The 21,279-nt window shown below is 45.4% G+C and overlaps 1 protein-coding gene across 1 annotated transcript in view; it reads left to right on the top strand.

Moving 5' to 3' along the window:
- The first annotated feature begins 16,763 nt into the window (after positions 1 to 16,763).
- LOC143783289 (uncharacterized) overlaps positions 16,764 to 21,279 on the top strand; it is a 72,656-nt gene continuing 68,140 nt past the window's right edge. The window contains exon 1 of the mRNA XM_077271697.1: positions 16,764 to 16,849. Within this exon, the coding sequence (XP_077127812.1) occupies positions 16,764 to 16,849 (86 nt within the window). The remainder of the gene's footprint in view (positions 16,850 to 21,279) is intronic.

Below are 21,279 nucleotides of genomic sequence, written 5' to 3'. Positions count from 1 at the left end.
ACTGGAAACTTGTGTATGCAGCAGGAACTCAGAGCAGAGTAGCAGGATCACCACACAGGTTCACAGGAGCAGGTGTATAGCCAGGGAGTAATCAGAGATCAGGCGCTGGATGCAAGGCAGAATACTATAGCAAAGACTGAAGGCTGGGGTGGAGTTTTATAGCAGGAAGACACAGTGCACATGAGACCAAAGACGCCATCTTGGAAAAGGGCAGTAATGCACAAAAGGTAAAAAATGTTCAGAGTCCTGACATTACTCCCTCCTTAGAAGCGGCCTCAGGACGATCCTGGACCTGGTTTCTCAGGGAATCTCTGATGAAAATGAGAAATCTTCTGTTGGGCATTGATGTTTTCCACAGGTTTCCAAGAGTCTTCCTCAGGGTGATATCCCTGCCATCTTATCAGATATTGGAGCCGATTCCTACGAATCCTGGAATCAATAATTTCCTCCACCACAAATTGTTCTTGCCCATCAATCACCACAGGCTGCAGAGGTGGCACAACACGTCCCTGGAAGGTATTAGGAGACACAGGCTTTAGTAAAGATACATAAAAAACTGGGTGTACCTTCATTGTCCTAGGCAGCTTCAGCCGGCAGGCCACAGAGCTCACAATACCGTTGATCTTGAAAGGGCCAATGAATTTCTGTCCACGTTTTTGTGAAAGAACGTTTAACTTCAGATTCTTAGTTGGTAACCACACGGAATCTCCTACCTTGAACATGGGTGCAGGTTTACGGAATCTATCAGCCGATCTCTTATAACGTTCTTGAGCTGTGGTCAGGGATTCCTTCAGAACCTCCAGATTTTGTCTCATCGCAGTCAGCCTTTCCTCCACTGCCAGAACCGGAGAATTAATTGGAGACCTAGGTAAAATACACGGATGATAACTCAGTGTAAATTTAGTGGAGGCGCTCTGAGAATTATTATATGAAAATTCAGCTAACGGCAACAACTCCAACCAATCATCCTGGAGATGGCTGACATAGCATCTTAGATATTGTTCCAGCGTCTGGTTGGTACGCTCAGTCTGACCATTTGTCTGGGGATGGTAAGCAGAAGAGAGACAGACATTAATATTGAGTGCAGAGCAAAACCCCTTCCAGAATCTTGAAGTGAACTGTACTCCACGGTCAGAGATGATCTCATCCGGAACCCCGTGCAACCGAAAGACATTCTGTATAACCAAGTTCACTGTATCTTTAGCTGAGGGGATGCCGGTGCACGGAACAAAATGAGCAGCTTTAGTCAGGCGATCAACTACCACCATGATTGTATTCATGCCCCCCGATGTAGGCAGCTCCACAATAAAGTCCATTGATATAGACCCCCAAGGGTGGGACGGAACAGGTAATGGTTGTAGAAGACCCGTAGGTGCCACATGAGGAGTCTTGTAATGGGCACATACCTTGCAAGAGAGAACATAGTCCTTGGTATCCTTCAGGCAAGTTGGCCACCAGAAGAATCGGCTCAGGAACTCTTGTGTCTTCTGTACCCCCTGTGACCAGCCAACTTGGAGTCATGTACCAACTTGAGGATCTGCAGACGACCGACCTCTGGGACGTAGATACGTCGATCTCTGAACCACATGCCACCCTTAAAGACAAGATTAATATCCACAGGTGGGTTGGCCAGAAATACATCACCTTCATACGCCTCCCTGCACTCCTTCCACAAGTCCTGATCGTGGATAACTCCGATGAAATTGGCATCAGATAGAATGGTCTTGGACGGGGCTCCAGGTACGGAATCCGCAGCATGGATTCGGGATAAAGCATCAGCCTTCCCATTACGAGAACCTGGACGGTACGAGATAACAAAGTTAAATTGATTTAAAAATAAGTTCCAATGAGCCTGACGAGGAGAAAGACATCTAGCGGATCTAAGGAACTCTAGATTGCGATGGTCAGTTAGCACTATGATCTGTTGTTCAGCTCCTTGCAGATGATGCCTCCATTCTTTGAAAGCCGCAATAATAGAAAGCAATTCCTTGTCTCCCACATCGTAATTCTTCTCTGCTGAGGTTAGTCTACGGGAAAAGAAAGCACAAGGATGTAGCAGACCCTTCTCTCCAGTTCTTTGGGAGAGAATAGCCCCCAAAGCATTATCAGAAGCGTCCACCTCCACAATGAAAGGAAGTGTTGGATCTGGGTGTATCAACAACGGTGCTGATGTGAAACAGATCTTAAGCCAATCAAAAGCTTCTTGAGCCTGTGATGACCACTTAAAGGGCTTTTCCTTCTTTGTCAAGGAATGGGACGGACAATATCAGAAAAATTTCGAATGAAGCATCTGTAGAAATTAGCAAAACCAATAAAACGTTGGACCTCCTTAACGTTCTTGGGTACCGGCCAGTCAAGGATAGCCTGAATCTTACCAGATTCCATGTTCAGCCCCTGGGGAGAGATGATATAACCTAAGAACTGTATCTCAGAACGATGGAACTCCGGCTTAATATACAGATGGTTCTCTTTCAGACGCCTTAAAACAGTTTTGACATGTTCTTCATGTTCCTGTAGAGAGTCAGAAAAGATTAGTATATCGTCCAAATAGATCACCACAAACTGGTCCAACAAATCTCTGAAAATGTCATTAGCAAGGTGTTAGTCTTAGGCGAACTGAAGACCGCGCACACGGGGTAGATTTAGGGTGGTTTATTGAAGCCTACGCGTTTCGAGAGCTATCTTGCTCTCTTCTTCAGGGCATATAGTACAAAACACAAATATGGGGTATATTTATACAAAAGGGAAGGGGAGGGGACCGTGTGCGCGGTCTTCAGTTCGCCTAAGACTATTACCTTCAGCATCCTTTTGGATTCTTGTGGAGACCTGCTGCTACGGTTATGCCTGCTTGGGAGTTGTGACCTTGGTTCACAACTCCAATAGGTGAGCACATTCCCTGCAAAGGACTGTATGTGTTTATTTAAAACAGTGTGACACATTGGGGGCGCCTTGTCTTTTTTCTTTTATTAGCAAGGTGTTGAAATGTTGCAGGGGTGTTACAAAGCCCGAAGGGCATCACAAGGGATTCAAAGTGTCCATACCGGCATCTGAATGCTGTCTTCCACTCATCCCCTGGACGAATACGCACCAAATTATAAGCCCCACAAAGATCCAGTTTAGAGAACACCTTAGCATGGCGGACTCTTTCCAGTAATTCGGGAATCAGAGGCAAAGGATAACGGTTTCGTACGGTTACCTTATTGAGTTCTCGATAGTCAACACAGGGTCTCAGGGTCCCATCCTTCTTCTTTACAAAAAAGATAGGTGCCCCTGCTGGTGAGGAAGAAGGACGTATGAAGCCTTTGGCCAGATTTTCATCAATATACTCTTTTAAGGCTTGAAGCTCAGGTGCCGCCAAAGGGTATACGTTACCAAAAGGAATGGCTGCCCCGGGAAGCAGCTCAATGGGACAGTCATAATGCCTGTGTGGAGGAAGCTGATCTGCATTCTTCTTGTCACAGATGTCAGAGAACTCTTTATAAGTTGGAGGTAAAGAAAATACCTGTACATGTGGTTCCGTAGATGTGGACTCAGGGACAGCTTCTGTTAAGGCTGAGTTGCTCCTTGTTGGGAAGATAATCTCCTTGGTCTCCCAGTTGATAATTGGGTTCTGAGAACGCAACCAAGGAATGCCTAAAATCACAGGAAAATGAGGAAAAGAAATTAGCAAGAAAGAAAGTTGCTCCTGATGATTAGGCTCCAACAAAATTTCAAGGGGTACGATCTTCTTATCCACAGGCCCAGAGATTAAAGGTGACCCATCCACTGTTTCCATGGTAATTGGAGAGGCTCTTTGCTGAATTTTAATACCATGTTCCTTGGCAAATGCAATATCCATGAAATTGCCACCTGCACCAGAGTCAATCATAGCTGAACTGGAAATCCACTGTCCTGAACACAGGATCTTAATAGGGAGAGAACAGTGAGAGTTCTTTTCCTTCAGCTCCTTGGGGGGTGAAGTCATAGAAAGTGAATGGAATACAGCGTTTAAAGGCAGGCTACATTCAGAGATGTCAGATTCATCATCACAGTTTTCATACTCCCCTATTGCTGCTAGCACCTTGTTAGGCCGTCTAGGACACTTAGGACAATTGATCAAGAAGTGGTCAGACTGCCCGCAGTAGAAACATAGACTTTCACGAAGGCGATGCTCCCGGTGCTCATTGATCTCTCGCCTCTGAACAGAATCAATTTGCATGGGCACCTCCTCCACCTCCCGAGAGGTTTTACCTGCAGGCTCTTTGGAAGGAAGGGAAAAGTTAGAAATACGGTTATATGCAGCAAATTTCTCCTGCCTATGCTCAGTAAGGTGAATGTCTATGCGCACACAATGCTGTATAAATGTCTCTAGCTCTTGTGGTGACTCAGAGCGGGCTAGTTCATCTTTTACAATACTAGACAGACCCCTTTTAAAAATAGGCAATTGTGCATAACTGTCCCAATTGGTATCTACCGCCAATCTCATGAATTCAGTGGCATACTCAATAACAGAACGTTTAGCCTGGCGTAAAGACAACAAAGCAGATTCAGCAGTTGCACGGCGATTAGGGTCATCAAACATTAATGCCATAGCGGCCAAGAAATCATCCAAGTCATTTAACCGTGGGTCACGAGACTCAATCATCGGATTCGCCCAGGCGAGCACTCATGAGGTCAGTAGCATTATTACACACAATACTTTGGATCTATCAGTAGGAAAACGGTCAGCATGCACATCAAAATATAGCATACATTGATTCACAAAGCCACGAAATTTGTTGCGATCACCATTAAATCTGAATGGGGGCAACTTAGGTGGGCTAGCTGGTGGCGGTTGCCCAGAGGGTAAAGTCACTTGTGCAGCTATTTGCATGCTTATGTCCTGAAAAGTCCGTCCATACTGGGACTCTATGCCAGCAAGTTTGTTTTTCTGGGCTGCCATGCGGTTGCTCAAGTCCTGCAAAGTCTGTCCAAACACTTGTTGATTGAGTTCAAAGCTTCCAAACTTCTTTTGCAGACCTTCCACATCTTTCTGCAGTGATCTAATTATGGAAAACACCTGCTCTAATCTGCTTTCTGCAGTCATTGTTCCAGCAGTCTCCTTTTTTTTTGTAGGCTAGAGTATCCAGTAATAATTATAGGGGATAACTCAGGAGACTCTTTGCGTGGAACAAGAGAACTACAGGACACAGTTCTATAAGTAGTAAAGTCTATATTATCACACGGTGATTCAAACAGGTGCAGAGAGAAACTCAAGTCCACAACATTTGGTGCAAATAATAAATGCAGCTTAGCAGTCTATAGGAAACTTCAGAGCAGAATACAATCAAGCAGAAAGTCTATGAAGCATAGTTATTCTTGAGGATACTTGACACGAATAAATCCTTGTCTTAGTCCAGACACAGATAGATATGCTTATAGGCAGTTCAAATCATATCTTAGCTCAACCAGGGAGGCCTGGTTAATAGTCTCAGATTAATGCAAAGCAGCAGCAGCTTACACGTCCAGCAAATGCAGGTGGAAGTAAACACGAGCAGCAGATGAAGGAGGATTACTGGAAACTTGTGTATGCAGCAGGAATTCAGAGCAGAGTAGCAGGATCACCACACAGGTTCACAGGAGCAGATGTATAGCCAGGGAGTAATCAGAGATCAGGAGCTGGATGCAAGGCAGAATACTCTAGCACAGATTGAAGGCTGGGGTGGAGTTTTATAGCAGGAAGACACAGTGCACATGAGACCAAAGACGCCATCTTGGAAAAGGGCAGTAATGCACAAAAGGTAAAAAATGTTCAGAGTCCTGACACAGTGGTTTCCTTGCAGCTATTTTACCATGAAGGCCTGCAGCACAAAGTCTCCTCTTAACAGTTGTTGTAGAGATGTGTCTGCTGCTAGAAGTGTGTGGCATTGACCTGGTCTCTAATCTGAGCTGCTGTTAGCCTGCGATTTCTGAGGCTGGTGACACGCATAAACATCCTCAGAAGCAGAGATGACTCTTGGTCTTCCTTTCCTGGGGCGGTCCTCATGTGAGCCAGTTTCTTTGTTGAGCTTGATGGTTGCACTTGGGGACACTTTCAAAGTTTTCCCAATTTTTCCGACTGACTGACCTTCATTTCTTGAAGTAATGATGGCCACTCATTTTTCTTTACTTAGCTGCTTTTTTCTTGCCATAATACAAATTCTAACAGTCTATTCAGTAGTTCAGTAGAACTATCAGCTGTGTATCCACCAGACTTCTGCACAACACAACTGATGGTCCCAACCCCATTTATAAGGCAAGAAATCCCACTTATTAAACCTGACAGGGCACACCTGTGAAGTGAAAACCATTCCCGGTGACTACCTCTTGAAGCTCATCAAGAGAATGCCAAGAGTGTGCAAAGCAGTTATCAAAGCAAAAGGTGGCTACTTTGAATAACCTAGAATATAAGACATATTTTCAGTTGTTTCACACTTTTTTGTTAAGGATATAATTCCACACGAGTTAATTCATAGTTTTGATGCCTTCAGTCTGAATGTACAATTTTCATTGTCATGAAAATACAGAAAAATCTTGAAATGAGAAGGTGTGTCCAAACTTTTGGTCTGTACTGTATATATATTAGAACAATGTAGGATGAATCACTCCTCCTCTTCCTCTTGTGTCTCCCCTCCCTCTCTCACACTGGGAAAGTGCTATATAAGAAGGATCAAATTAATTTTCTCCAAACACCTGAAGAAAGCTGCAAACAGCCAAAATGTGTTGTGTATACAGTTTATCAGTTTGAATAAAAATTTTTTTTTACCTACAATCAACCTGAAATTTCTGCACCTTGATTTCTCTCGGTGGCAAAGGCAGTGTCATTCTCTGGTCCTCCTGTCTGGCATCAAAATAACGCATGTGTTTCATGAATTTTGCACAAAGTCAAAAATGGTCTTTATTTTTGTCTTTAACTTTTTTTTTTCAACCTTTCAGCACAAGATAATTGCACATTTTACAAAATAGTACAAAGCTGCACAAAAATAATTGACATACATAAAATCACTCCAGAGGGAAGAGGAATTCTGGAGTACGTTGTGATAAATTTTGCGACTTTTCAAAAAGTTGCAAATGATAATTTAGGCCAAATTTTTTTTTTACAATTAAACTCTGCCCACAGTGGCGTACGAAAAAAAATCAAACAAACAGGCAAATACATAAGAAATAGACTTGAGAAAGTGTTAATTAACTGATGAAATAGGCACAAAGCAAAAACAGGCAAAACCATCAAAAACTAGACCAAAATCCCAATAAGCATAAATGCAATAACGAATCGGACCCTGTGTGTTTAATTTTCAGAAACCACTTGTTATATTAGTTCTGTGAGCTATTTGACTACATTTTGTTTGATAGGTTTATTGCAAACAGAAGAAAGTTAATAAATTTTCCTAAAAAACCTAATTAACAATGGGAGTTGAATACTTTTGACTGCAACACTAAGGCCATGTTCAGACGTTGAGTATTCAGTCAGTATTTTACATCAATATTTCAAGCCAAAACCAGGAGTGGAAGAATCAGAGTAAAAGTATAACAGAAACACGTCACCACTTCTGTATTTATCACCCACTCCTGGTTTTGGCTTATAAATACTGATGTAAAATGCTGACTGAACGAAAGCTGAATGTGTGAACATGGCCTTAGGCGGAAAAACATCAAACGCATGTAATCCGCATTTAAGCATATCAATACAGTTTTGTCAAAGCCAAAGAAGTATAAAAAATAAAACAACTTTATTTCAAGCATGAGACTGCCAAAAGAGGCAAAAAAAAAAGCAAAAAAAATGCGATAAGAACGCATGATAAATAAAAGCACACAAAAAAGCAAAGAAAAATGGCAATTAACTTAATAATAGGTGCAGGAAATCTGCAACATCAAAAACTCACCAAAAGCTCATCATGGGAACATAGCCTTACAGTTTCCTATGTTGCAAAATTGCAATGTATTCCGAAAATAGAATTAGTCTTACCGGTAATTCGGTTTCTAGGAACCTTCCACGGCAGCAGTATCAGAGGATGTCTCCCCGCCGTAATAGGGGACAGGAAACAAAGAGGTTAAAAACCCCTCCCTTTCCTGCAACCACCAGTGTTTTTTCTGGACACAGTAGAATGTATAGTTACCACTTAAGTGCAGGAATCATCCAATAATAATATCAGATAGGGAGGAAAATTAGTGCTGTCGTGGAAGGTTCCTAGAAACCGAATTACCGGTAAGACTAATTCTATTTTCTCTAGTCACCTTCCACGACAGCAGTATCGGAGTAATGCCAACAGCTAATTTCTTAGGGAGGGACAACTGCCTGCAGAACGTGTCTGCCAAACAATAGGTCTCTATTGAAATTTAGTCTGTAATGCCTGGTGAATGTGTGGACTGACGACCAGGTGGTGGCTCTGCATATCTGCTCAGACGATGCGTTCCCTCTCTCTGCCCAGGAAGTCGAGACTGAACAGGTGGAGTGGGCTTTCAGCGATACCGGGGGTGCAAGCTTCTGCGATGAATACGCTAGACAAATGGATTGTTTGATCCAATTAGCGATTGTACTTTTAGCAGCCTTTTTGCCTTTATTCCGTCCTGTCAACTGGATGAATAGGTTTGGTCTATCCTCCAATTTTCCATCTGTTGGAGGTAGAAAAGGACCACCCTGTGGACATCCAGGGTGTGAAAGGCTTCTTCCTTCGGATTAGAGGGATTTGGACAGAATGAGGGTATAACGATATCCTGACTTCTGTGGAAATCCGAGACCACCTTAGGCATAAAGGAAGGGTCTAGCTTAAGGATTATGTTATCCATGGTGATGGTTAAGTATGGCTCCTGTACTGACAAGGCCTGTAGCTCTCCTATACGCCTAGCGGTAGTGATTGCTACTAGGAAGATGGTCTTAAGGGTCAGGATTTTTAAGTTGATAGTTGATAAAGGTTCAAACGGGTCCCTGGTCAGACTATTCAGGACTAGGTTCAAATCCCAAGGAGAGGTCTTGACATGGAGCCTAGGGCGAATCCTAGTTGCAGATGTCATGAAACGTCTAACCCATCAAGGGCTTGCTAAATCCTGATCAAAGAAGGAACTAAGTGCCGACACCTGAACCTTTAGGGTACTAGGTGAGAGTCCTAGATCCAGTCCCCTCTGGAGAAATTCTAAGATTTGTGCAATATTGGGATGGAACGGATCGGGGTTGTTTAGGAAACACCAGGATGAAAATTTTTTCCAAACCTTGCCATAGATGGCATTGGTTATTGGTTTCCTACTTTTTTGTAAGGTCTGAATTACGTCATCTCAGAGACCTCTGGCTCTCAGAATCTCGGCCTCAGTAACCAGGCCGCCAGTTTCAACCGGTGTAGCAAGGATCTCTGCTGAAGAAGGTCGACTATCTTGGGCAGAAGTATCGGGCCCTCTAGAGACATGTCTGTCAATGCGCCGTACCAGCTTCTTCCTGGCCACATCAGTGCCACCAGAATCGTTGTGACTCGGTCTGCCCAGATCTTTTGTAGTGTTCATGATAACATAGGAATTGGCGGGAAGGCGTATGCCAGAGCAAACTTCTAAGGATGGGAGAAGGCATCCAGTCCTTGCGCTTCGCTTGAGGAGTTGAGGGAGAAGAAAGTGCTCGACTTCGTGTTCTGACTATTGGCAAACAGATCCAAGTTGGGACTTCCCCACCTCCGGACCAGGGATAGGAATACCTCTTGGTTTAGAGACCACTCCCCAGGATGGAAGTTCCTCCTGCTGAGGAAGTCCGCTTGGGCATTGTCTGATCCCTTTATGTGCACTGCTGTGATGGATAGGAGGTGTTTTTCTGCCCAGGAAAAAATCCTTGCAGCGGTTAATTTCAGGCTGGTGTATTTCATGCCTCTCTGGTGTCGGAGGTAGGCCACTGTAGTCGTGTTGTCGGACATTACACGTACATGGTGACCTTGGAAGAGGATAGATGCGGCTCTTAGCGCCTCCTCTACCGCTTTTAGTTCCTTCAGATTTGAGGAGCTAGACCTGATGTTTGGGGGCCACAACCCCTGAAAATGGGAACCTGTTGTGAATTCCGTTCTCGGGCTCCCTCCTGTGGTCATGAGTGGTACTTTGTGAGTTCTGTTCATGGGCTCCCTCTGGTGGCTTTTAGTGTTACTGCTGGTCTGTAGCTGGACCCCAGCTGCCTCGTTTCCTGCTAGGCCTGCTGCCTATTTAACTCCATCTGGACCTTTACTTGTTGCCTGCTGTCGTTGTATTCAGTACTGGTTCAGATCTCTCTGGGACTTCACTTGTGACCTGTCTCCTCGTCGAGAAGCTAAGTTCATGCTAGTCCATTTTTGCTCATTTCTATTTGAAAATGTTTCTCAGTATGTTATGAGTTCAGTCCAGCTTGCTTATATGCTATTTGATTGCTAGCTGGAAGCTCTGGGTTGCGGAGTTGCGCCCCTCACATCGTGAGTCAGTGTGGGGGTCTTTTTGTATTCTCTGCGTGGATACTTTTGTAGTATTTTATACTGACCGCACAGATTCCTTGCTATCTTCTGACTATTTAGTTATTAGCGGGCCTCATTTGCTAAAACCTATTTTCATTTCTATGTTTGTGTTTTCCCCTTAAACTCACCGTTATTATTTGTGGGGGGCTGCTTACACTTTGGGGAAAATTTCTCTGAGGCAAGTGAGGCTTTGTTTCGCTCTAGGGGTAGCTAGTTTCTCAGGCTGTGAATGAGGCGTCTAGGCCGAGTTAGGAACGCTCCACGGCTGCCTATAGTGTGGTTTGATAGGATCAGAATTGCGGTCAGTAAAGTTCCCACATTCCCAGAGCTTGTCCTTATTTTTGGGTATACTTATCAGGTCAGTTCATGTGTTCTAACCACCAGGATCACAACAGTACAGCAGGCCCGTAAAGTGTTAATGCATCGCAAAAGAGGGATAAGAGAAGCTCTGAGGTTTTTTTTTTTCCTCTGCAGTGTGTTTAGCCTCTCTCCTCCCCTTAATCTCTGGGTGGTTCAGGACTCAGATGCAGATATGGACATTCAAGGTCTGTCCTCTTGTGTGGATCAGCTTGCTACAAGGATACAAAGTATTCAGGATTATGTAGTTCACAGTCCTATGTCAGAACCTAAAATACCAATTCCTGAGCTGTTCTCTGGAGATAGATCTAGGTTTTTGAATTTCAAAAATAATTGCAAATTGTTTCTTTCTCTGAGACCTCATTCCTCTGGTGACCCTGCTCAGCAAGTTAAAATTATTATTTCTTTGTTACGTGGTGACCCTCAAGATTGGGCATTCTCCCTGGCGCCAGGAGATCCTGCATTGCTAAGTGTGGATGCGTTTTTTCTGGCGCTTGGATTGCTTTATGAGGAACCTAATCTAGTAGACCAGGCAGAAAAGATTTTGCTGGCTCTCTCTCAGGGTCAGGATGAAGCAGAGGTTTACTGTCAGAAGTTTAGGAAGTGGTCTGTGCTCACTCAATGGAATGAGTGTGCCCTGGCAGCGATTTTTAGAAAGGGTCTTTCTGAAGCCCTTAAGGATGTTATGGTGGGGTTCCCCACGCCTGCGGGTCTGAATGAGTCAATGTCTTTGGCCATTCAAATTGATCGGCGTTTGCGGGAGCGCAAACCTGTGCACCATCTGGCGGTATTTTCTGAACAGAAGCCTGAGTCTATGCAATGTGACAGGATTCTGACCAGAATTGAACGGCAAAATCACAGACGTCAGAATGGGTTGTGCTTTTACTGTGGTGACTCCGCTCATGTTATCTCTGATTGTTCTAAGCGCACAAAGAGGTTCGCTAAGTCTGTCACCATTGGTACTGTACAGCCTAAATTCATTTTGTCTGTTACTTTGATTTGCTCTCTGTCATCCTACTCTGTTATGGCTTTTGTGGATTCAGGCGCTGCCCTGAATTTGATGGATTTGTCATTTGCCAGGCACTGTGGTTTTATCTTGGAGCCACTGCAATTCCCTATTCCACTAAAGGGAATTGATGCTACGCCATTGGCCAAGAATAAGCCTCAGTACTGGACTCAAGTGACTATGTGCATGACTCCTGCACATCAGGAGGTTATTCGCTTTCTGGTGTTACATAATTTGCATGATGTTGTCGTGTTGGGTCTGCCATGGCTGCAGGTTCATAATCCAGTCCTGGATTGGAAAGCAATGTCTGTGTCAAGTTGGGGTTGTCAAGGGGTACATGGCGATGTTCCTTTGGTGTCAATTGCTTCTTCTACTCCTTCTGAAGTCCCTGAATTTTTGTCGGATTACCAGGATGTATTTGATGAGCCCAAATCCAGTGCCCTACCCCCTCATAGGGATTGTGATTGTGCCATAAATTTGATTCCTGGTAGTAAGTTCCCTAAGGGTCGACTTTTTAATTTATCTGTACCAGAACATACCGCTATGCGGAGCTATATAAAGGAGTCTTTGGAGAAAGGGCATATTCATCCGTCCTCGTCACCTTTGGGTGCAGGGTTCTTTTTTGTGGCCAAGAAGGATGGTTCTCTGAGACCCTGTATAGATTATTGCCTTCTAAATAAAATCACGGTCAAATTTCAGTACCCTTTGCCTCTGCTGTCCGATCTGTTTGCTCGGATTAGGGGGGCTAGTTGGTTCACCAAGATAGATCTTCGAGGAGCTTATAATCTTGTGCGTATAAAGCAGGGCGATGAATGGAAGACAGCATTTAATACGCCCGAAGGTCATTTTGAGTACTTGGTGATGCCTTTTGGGCTTTCTAATGCCCCTTCCGTGTTTCAGTCCTTCATGCACGACATCTTCCGAGAGTATCTGGATAGATTCATGATTGTGTACCTGGATGATATTTTGGTCTTTTCTGATGATTGGGAGTCTCATGTGAAGCAGGTCAGGATGGTGTTTCAGGTCCTGCATGCCAATGCCTTGTTTGTGAAGGGCTCTAAATGTCTCTTTGGAGTCCAGAAGGTTTCCTTTTTGGGCTTTATTTTTTCCCCTTCTACTATCGAGATGGATCCAGTTAAAGTCCAGGCCATCTATGACTGGATTCAACCTACATCGGTGAAGAGCCTTCAGAAGTTCTTGGGCTTTGCTAATTTTTACCGGCGCTTCATCACTAATTTTTCTAGTGTGGTTAAGCCTTTGACGGATTTGAATAGAAAGGGTGCTGATGTGACTAATTGGTCTTCTGCGGCCGTTGAGGCCTTTCAGGAGCTGAAACGTCGGTTTTCTTCGGCTCCTGTCTTGCGTCAGCCTGATGTCTCTCTTCCCTTTCAGGTCGAGGTTGATGCTTCTGAGATTGGAGCAGGGGCTGTCTTGTCACAGAGAAGCTCTGATGGCTCGGTGATGAGACCATGTGCTTTCTTTTCTAGAAAGTTTTCGCCTGCCGAGCGGAATTATGATGTTGGTAATCGGGAGTTGTTGGCAATGAAGTTGGCATTCGAGGAGTGGCGACATTGGCTTGAGGGAGCCAAGCATCGCGTGGTGGTCTTGACGGATCACAAGAATTTGATTTATCTCGAGTCTGCCAAGGGGTTAAATCCTAGACAAGCTCGATGGTCGCTGTTTTTCTCCCGTTTTGATTTCGTGGTTTCATACCTTCCGGGCTCAAAGAATGTGAAGGCTGATGCCCTTTCTAGGAGTTTTGTGCCTGACTCTCCGGGAGTTTCTGAGCCGGCTGGTATCCTCAGAGAGGGGGTGATCTTGTCTGCCATCTCCCCTGATTTGCAGCGGGTGCTGCAGGAGTGTCAGGCCGATAGACCTGACCGTTGTCCACCAGAGAGACTGTTTGTCCCGGATAGATGGACCAGTAGAGTTATTTCCGAGGTTCATTCTTCAGTGTTAGCGGGTCATCCTGGGATCTTTGGTACCAGGGATTTGGTGGCTAGGTCCTTTTGGTGGCCTTCTTTGTCGCGGGATGTGCGTTCCTTTGTGTAGTCCTGTGGGATTTGTGCTCGGGCCAAGCCTTGCTGTTCTCGTGCCAGTGGATTGCTTTTGCCTTTGCCTGTCCCGAAGAGGCCTTGGACGCATATTTCCATGGATTTTATTTCGGATCTTCCAGTCTCTCAGAGGATGTCTGTCATCTGGGTGGTTTGTGATCGTTTTTCTAAAATGGTCCATTTGGTGCCTTTGCCTAAGTTACCCTCCTCCTCTGATTTGGTTCCGCTGTTTTTTCAGAATGTGGTCCGTTTGCATGGTATTCCAGAGAACATTGTGTCTGACAGAGGGTCCCAGTTTGTGTCCAGATTTTGGCGGTCCTTTTGTGCTAAGATGGGCATTGATTTGTCTTTTTCTTCAGCCTTCCATCCTCAGACGAATGGCCAAACTGAACGTACGAATCAGACCTTGGAGACTTATCTGAGATGTTTTGTTTCTGCTGATCAGGATGATTGGGTGACTTTTTTGCCATTGGCTGAGTTCGCCCTCAGTAATCGGGCTAGTTCCGCTACTTTGGTTTCGCCTTTTTTTTGTAATTCTGGTTTTCATCCTCGTTTTTCCTCAGGTCAGGTTGAACCTTCTGACTGTCCTGGGGTGGATTCTGTGGTGGATAGGTTGCAGCAGATTTGGAACCACGTAGTGGACAATTTGACGTTGTCACAGGAGAAGGCTCAGCGCTTTGCTAATCGCCGTCGCTGTGTGGGTCCCCGACTTCGTGTGGGGGATTTGGTATGGTTGTCATCTCGTTATGTTCCTATGAAGGTTTCCTCTCCTAAGTTCAAACCTCGTTTCATCGGTCCTTATAAGATTTTGGAAATCCTCAATCCGGTGTCATTTCGTTTGGACCTCCCAGCATCTTTTGCCATTCATAATGTGTTCCATAGGTCATTGTTGCGGAGGTATGTGGTGCCTGTGATTCCGTCTGTTGACCCTCCTGCTCCGGTGTTGGTCGAGGGAGAATTGGAGTATGTGGTGGAGAAGATCTTGGATTCTCATGTTTCGAGACGGAAACTTCAGTACTTGGTTAAATGGAAGGGCTATGGTCAGGAGGATAATTCCTGGGTTGTTGCCTCTGATGTCCATGCCGCCGATTTGGTTTGTGCCTTTCATTTGGCTCATCCTGATCGGCCTGGGGGCTCTGGTGAGGGTTCGGTGACCCCTCCTCAAGGGGGGGGGGGTACTGTTGTGAATTCCGTTCTCGGGCTCCCTCCTGTGGTCATGAGTGGTACTTTGTGAGTTCTGTTCATGGGCTCCCTCTGGTGGCTTTTAGTGTTCCTGCTAGGCCTGCTGCCTATTTAACTCCATCTGGACCTTTACTTGTTGCCTGCTGTCGTTGTATTCAGTACTGGTTCAGATCTCTCTGGGACTTCACTTGTGACCTGTCTCCTTGTCGAGAAGCTAAGTTCATGCTAGTCCATTTTTGCTCATTTCTATTTGAAAATGTTTCTCAGTATGTTATGAGTTCAGTCCAGCTTGCTTATATGCTATTTGATTGCTAGCTGGAAGCTCTGGGTTGCGGAGTTGCGCCCCTCACATCGTGAGTCGGTGTGGGGGTCTTTTTGTATTCTCTGCGTGGATACTTTTGTAGTATTTTATACTGACCGCACAGATTCCTTGCTATCTTCTGACTATTTAGTTATTAGCGGGCCTCATTTGCTAAAACCTATTTTCATTTCTGTTTGTGTTTTCCCCTTAAACTCACCGTTATTATTTGTGGGGGGCTGCTTACACTTTGGGGAAAATTTCTCTGAGGCAAGTGAGGCTTTGTTTCTCTCTAGGGGTAGCTAGTTTCTCAGGCTGTGAACGAGGCGTCTAGGCCGAGTTAGGAACGCTCCACGGCTGCCTATAGTGTGGTTTGATAGGATCAGAATTGCGGTCAGTAAAGTTCCCACATTCCCAGAGCTTGTCCTTATTTTTGGGTATACTTATCAGGTCAGTTCATGTGTTCTAACCACCAGGATCACAACAGGAACCTTCTACTACAGCGCCCCAGCCTCTCTGGCTTGCCTCCGTTGTGAGCACCTTCAGAGGAAGTTGATCCCAGCTGACTCCCTGTTGAAGGTTTTGGGAGTTCAGCCACCATGAAAGGGAGGATTTAACGTGACTCGGGAGAGGAATCCTCCTGGTTAATGCATTCTGGAGTCCTTTCGAATGCAGCAGGATGTGGGATTAAAGGACTCTTGTGTGGGCCTGGGCCCAGGAGACTGCTTGGATGCATGACGTCAACGAGCCCAGGATTGACATCGAGTCTCTTAAGGTTGGGGTCCTCTGATTCCTGAATCTGGAAATCCTCTAGACGAGGTCGAGTTGACGGTCCCTGGGTAAGAAGGACATTCTTTCCCCTGAGTCCAGAAGAACTCCCAATAATTTTTTCCTCGAAGATGGATGGAGATCTGACTTTTCCAAGTTCGGAATTCACCCCAGGGATCTCAGGATATCCAAGACCTTCGTCACATCCAGATTCAGACGATGAATGGATGGAGAGACAATAAGAAAATCGTCCAGATACGGGATGATACAGGTCCCCTGTTGTCGGATAAAGATCACTGCTTCTGACATGATCTTGGTAAAAACCCGTGGAGCTGAAGAGACTCCAAATGGAAGGACATAGAATTTATAATGGCTGACCTGATGGTCTTGGGCCACTGCAAATCTGAGGAACTTCCTGTGGTCGGGATGTATCAACACATGATAATATGCGTCCCTCAGATCTACTGTAGCCATTACCCAATCCTGACCAATAAGCGGGATTGCTGATCTGATTGATTCCTTTTTGAATCTTCAATATTTGATCACCTGATTTAGGGGTTTCAGGTTTATGATGATCCGGTGTTTCCCAGAGGGCTTTTTTTTTATTACCAAAAATAGGTGAGAATAGTGACCCACTCCCATTTCCTGATATGGTACCTGGGAAATCACCCCTGCCTGGAGCAGACCATGAAGATCTGAAATCAGGGATTCTCGAAGGTGTGGAGACAGTAGGGAGGTAATTGTCAAGCGGTGAGGAGGAGTGTTGTGATTTTGCTTTTTGCTCCCTCTAGTGGTCATTAGTGATTTGACTCTGGAGCGTCTGTCTTTTCCTATATCCTCACCTGGGCCGTTAGTTCAGGGGCGTTGCTATATAAGCTCCCTGGACCTTCAGTTCAATGCCTGGCATCGTTGAAATCAGAGCTAATCTGCTGTGCTCTTGTCCTCTGATCCTGGTTCCTGTTTTTCAAGCTAAGTCTGCTTCTTTGCTTTTTGCTTTTGTTTTGTTTGGTATTTTTGTCCAGCTTGTTCCTATCTGTATCCTGACCTTTGCTAGAAGCTCTAGGGGGCTGGTGTTCTCCCCCCGGACCGTTAGACGGTTCGGGGGTTCTTGAATCTCCAGCGTGGATTTTTATAGGGTTTTTGTTGACCAGATAAGTTATCTTGCTATATTCTGCTATTAGTAAGCTGGCCTCTCTTTGCTGAACCTGGTTCATTTCTGTGTTTGTCATTTCCTCTTACCTCACCGTTATTATTTGTGGGGGGCTTGTATCTTGCTTTGGGGTCCCTTTCTCTGGAGGCAAGAGAGGTCTTTGTTTTCTTCTCCTAGGGGTAGTTAGATTCTCCGGCTGGCGCGAGTCATCTAGCGATCACCGTAGGCATGATCCCCGGCTACTTCTAGTGTTGGCGTTAGGAGTAGCTATTTGGTCAACCCAGTTACCACAGCCCTATGAGCTGGATTTTTGTATCTTGCAGACTTACACGTTCCTCTGAGACCCTGTCCACTGGGGTCATAACAGTATGCCAGGCCAGTATTAAATGTTTAATGCATTGCAGAAGTGGGATTATAAGAAAGAAAATTTTGAGTTTTTTTTTTCCCTCTCTCATTTTTTTTTTTCTTTTCCCCTTTACCTCAGAGTGGCTTAAGCTTGCTGCAGACATGAATGTCCAGACCTTGATTACAAGTGTGGACCAGCTTGCCGCTCGTGTGCAGGGTATACAAGATTATGTTACCAGAAATCCTAGGTCTGAACCCAAGATTCCGATTCCTGAACTGTTTTCAGGAGACCGATTTAAGTTTAGGAATTTCAGGAATAATTGTAAATTATTTTTGTCCCTGAAACCTTGTTCGTCTGGAGACTCTGCTCAACAAGTAAAAATTGTTATTTCATTCTTACGGGGTGACCCTCAGGATTGGGCTTTTTCGTTGGCGCCAGGAGATCCGGCATTGGCTGATATTGATGCGTTTTTTCTGGCGCTCGGTTTACTTTATGAGGAACCCAATCTTGAGATTCAGGATGTCTCAGGGCCAGGACGAGGCTGAGGTGTATTGCCAAAAATTTCGGAAATGGTCCGTGCTGACACATTGGAACGAGTGTGCACTGGCCGCTAATTTTAGAAATGGCCTTTCTGAGGCCATTAAGAATGTTATGGTGGGTTTTCCCATTCCCACAGGTCTGAATGATACCATGTCCCTGGCTATTCAAATTGACCGGCGGTTGCGGGAGCGCAAAACCGCAAATTCCCTCATGTTGTTGTCTGAACAGACACCTGATGTGATGCAATGTGATAGAAAAACCGCAAATTCCCTCATGGTGTTGTCTGAACGGACACCTGATTTGATGCAATGTGATAGAATCCTGACTAGAAATGAGAGGAAAATTCATAGACGCCGGAATGGCTTGTGCTACTACTGTGGTGATTCTACACATGTTATCTCAGCATGCTCTAAACGTATATCTAAGGTTGTTAGTCCTGTCACCGTTGGTAATTTGCACCTTAAGTTTTATCTGTAACTTTGATTTGCTCACTGTCATCTTATCCTGTCATGGCGTTTGTAGATTCAGGTGCTGCCCTGAGTCTTATGGATCTCTCATTTGCTAAGCGCTGTGGTTTTATTCTTGAACCATTAGAAAATCCTATCCCTCTTAGGGGTATTGATGCTACGCCATTGGCAGAAACTAAGCCGCAGTATTGGACACAGGTTACCATGTGCATGACTCCTGAACACCGCGAGGTGATACGTTTTCTCGTTCTACATAAAATGCATGATTTGGTTGTTTTGGGGCTGCCATGGTTACAGACCCATAATCCAGTCCTTGACTGGAAGGCTATGTCAGTGTCTAGTTGGGGCTGTCGTGGTATTCATGAGGATTCCCTGCCTGTGTCTATTGCTTCTTCTACGCCTTCGGAAGTTCCGGAGTACTTGTCTGATTATCAGGATGTCTTTAGCGAGTCCAGGTCCAGTGCATTGCCTCCTCATAGGGAATGTGACTGTGCAATAGATTTGATTCCAGGCAGTAAATTTCCTAAGGGAAGACTGTTTAATCTGTCGATACCTGAACATACCACTATGCGTTCATATATCAAGGAGTCTCTGGAGAAAGGACACATCCGTCCGTCTTCTTCCCCTCTTGGTGCGGGATTCTTTTTTGTGCCTGATAAGTGGACCAGCAGAGTCATTTCCGAGGTTCATTCCTCGGTGTTGGCAGGTCACCCAGGAATTTTTGGCACCAGAGATCTGGTGGCCAGATCCTTTTGGTGGCCTTCCTTGTCTAGGGATGTGCGGTCATTTGTACAGTCCTGTGGGACTTGTGCTCGAGCTAAGCCTTGCTGTTCTCGTGCCAGCGGGTTGCTCTTGCCCTTGCCTGTCCCTAAGAGACCTTGGACACATATCTCCATGGCTTTCATTTCTGATCTTCCGGTGTCTCAGGGCATGTCTGTTATCTGGGTGATATGTGATCGCTTCTCCAAGATGGTCCATTTGGTTCCTTTGCCTAAACTGCCTTCCTCTTCCGATCTGGTTCCTGTGTTTTTCCAGAACGTGGTTCGTTTGCACGGCATCCCTGAGAATATTGTGTCAGACAGAGGATCCCAGTTCGTTTCCAGATTCTGGCGATCCTTTTGTAGTAGGATGGGCATTGACTTGTCGTTTTCGTCTGCTTTCCATCCTCAGACTAATGGACAGACGGAGCGAACTAATCAGACTTTGGAGGCTTATTTGAGGTGTTTTGTCTCTGCTGATCAGGACGATTGGGTGACCTTCTTGCCGTTAGCTGAGTTTGCCCTTAATAATCGGGCTAGTTCCGCCACCTTGGTTTCGCCGTTTTTCTGCAACTCTGGTTTCCACCCTCGTTTTTCTTCGGGTCATGTGGAACCTTCTGACTGCCCTGGGGTGGATTCTGTGGTGGATAGGTTGCAGCGGATCTGGAATCTTGTGGTGGACAACTTGAAGTTGTCACAGGAGAGGGCTCAGCGCTTTGCCAACCGCCGCCGCGGTGTGGGTCCCCGACTACGTGTTGGGGATTTGGTGTGGCTTTCTTCCCGCTTTGTTCCTATGAAGGTTTCCTCTCCCAAATTTAAACCTCGTTTTATTGGTCCTTACAAGATATTGGAAATTCTTAATCCTGTATCCTTTCGCTTGGATCTACCTGTGTCGTTTGCTATCCACAACGTGTTTCATAGGTCCTTGTTGCGGCAGTACGTTGTGCCTGTGGTTCCTTCTGCTGAGCCTCCTGCTCCGGTGTTGGTTGAGGGCGAGTTGGAGTACGTGGTGGAGAAGATCTTGGATTCTCGTCTCTCCAGGCGGAGGCTTCAGTACCTGGTCAAGTGGAAGGGCTATGGTCAGGAAGATAATTCCTGGGTGGTCGCCTCTGATGTTCATGCGGCCGATTTAGTTCGTGCCTTTCATGCCGCTCATCCTGATCGCCCTGGTGGTCGTGGTGAGGGTTCGGTGACCCCTCACTAAGGGGGGGGGTACTGTTGTGATTTTGCTTTTTGCTCCCTCTAGTGGTCATTAGTGATTTGACTCTGGAGCATCTGTCTTTTCCTATATCCTCACCTGGGCCGTTAGTTCAGGGGCGTTGCTATATAAGCTCCCTGGACCTTCAGTTCAATGCCTGGCATCGTTGAAATCAGAGCTAATCTGCTGTGCTCTTGTCCTCTGATCCTGGTTCCTGTTTTTCAAGCTAAGTCTGCTCCTTTGCTTTTTGCTTTTGTTTTGTTTGGTATTTTTGTCCAGCTTGTTCCTATCTGTATCCTGACCTTTGCTGGAAGCTCTAGGGGGCTGGTGTTCTCCCCCCGGACCGTTAGACGGTTCGGGGGTTCTTGAATCTCCAGCGTGGATTTTTATAGGGTTTTTGTTGACCAGATAAGTTATCTTGCTATATTCTGCTATTAGTAAGCTGGCCTCTCTTTGCTGAACCTGGTTCATTTCTGTGTTTGTCATTTCCTCTTACCTCACCGTTATTATTTGTGGGGGGCTTGTATCTTGCTTTGGGGTCCCTTTCTCTGGAGGCAAGAGAGGTCTTTGTTTTCTTCTCCTAGGGGTAGTTAGATTCTCCGGCTGGCGCGAGTCATCTAGCGATCACCGTAGGCATGATCCCCGGCTACTTCTAGTGTTGGCGTTAGGAGTAGCTATTTGGTCAACCCAGTTACCACAGCCCTATG

The sequence above is a fragment of the Ranitomeya variabilis genome, chromosome 6 (genome assembly GCF_051348905.1).
Source record: "Ranitomeya variabilis isolate aRanVar5 chromosome 6, aRanVar5.hap1, whole genome shotgun sequence".
Taxonomy (NCBI): Eukaryota; Metazoa; Chordata; class Amphibia; order Anura; family Dendrobatidae; genus Ranitomeya; species Ranitomeya variabilis.
Note: the sequence above shows the minus strand (reverse complement) of the source record. Positions and strands in the feature narration are given on the sequence as shown.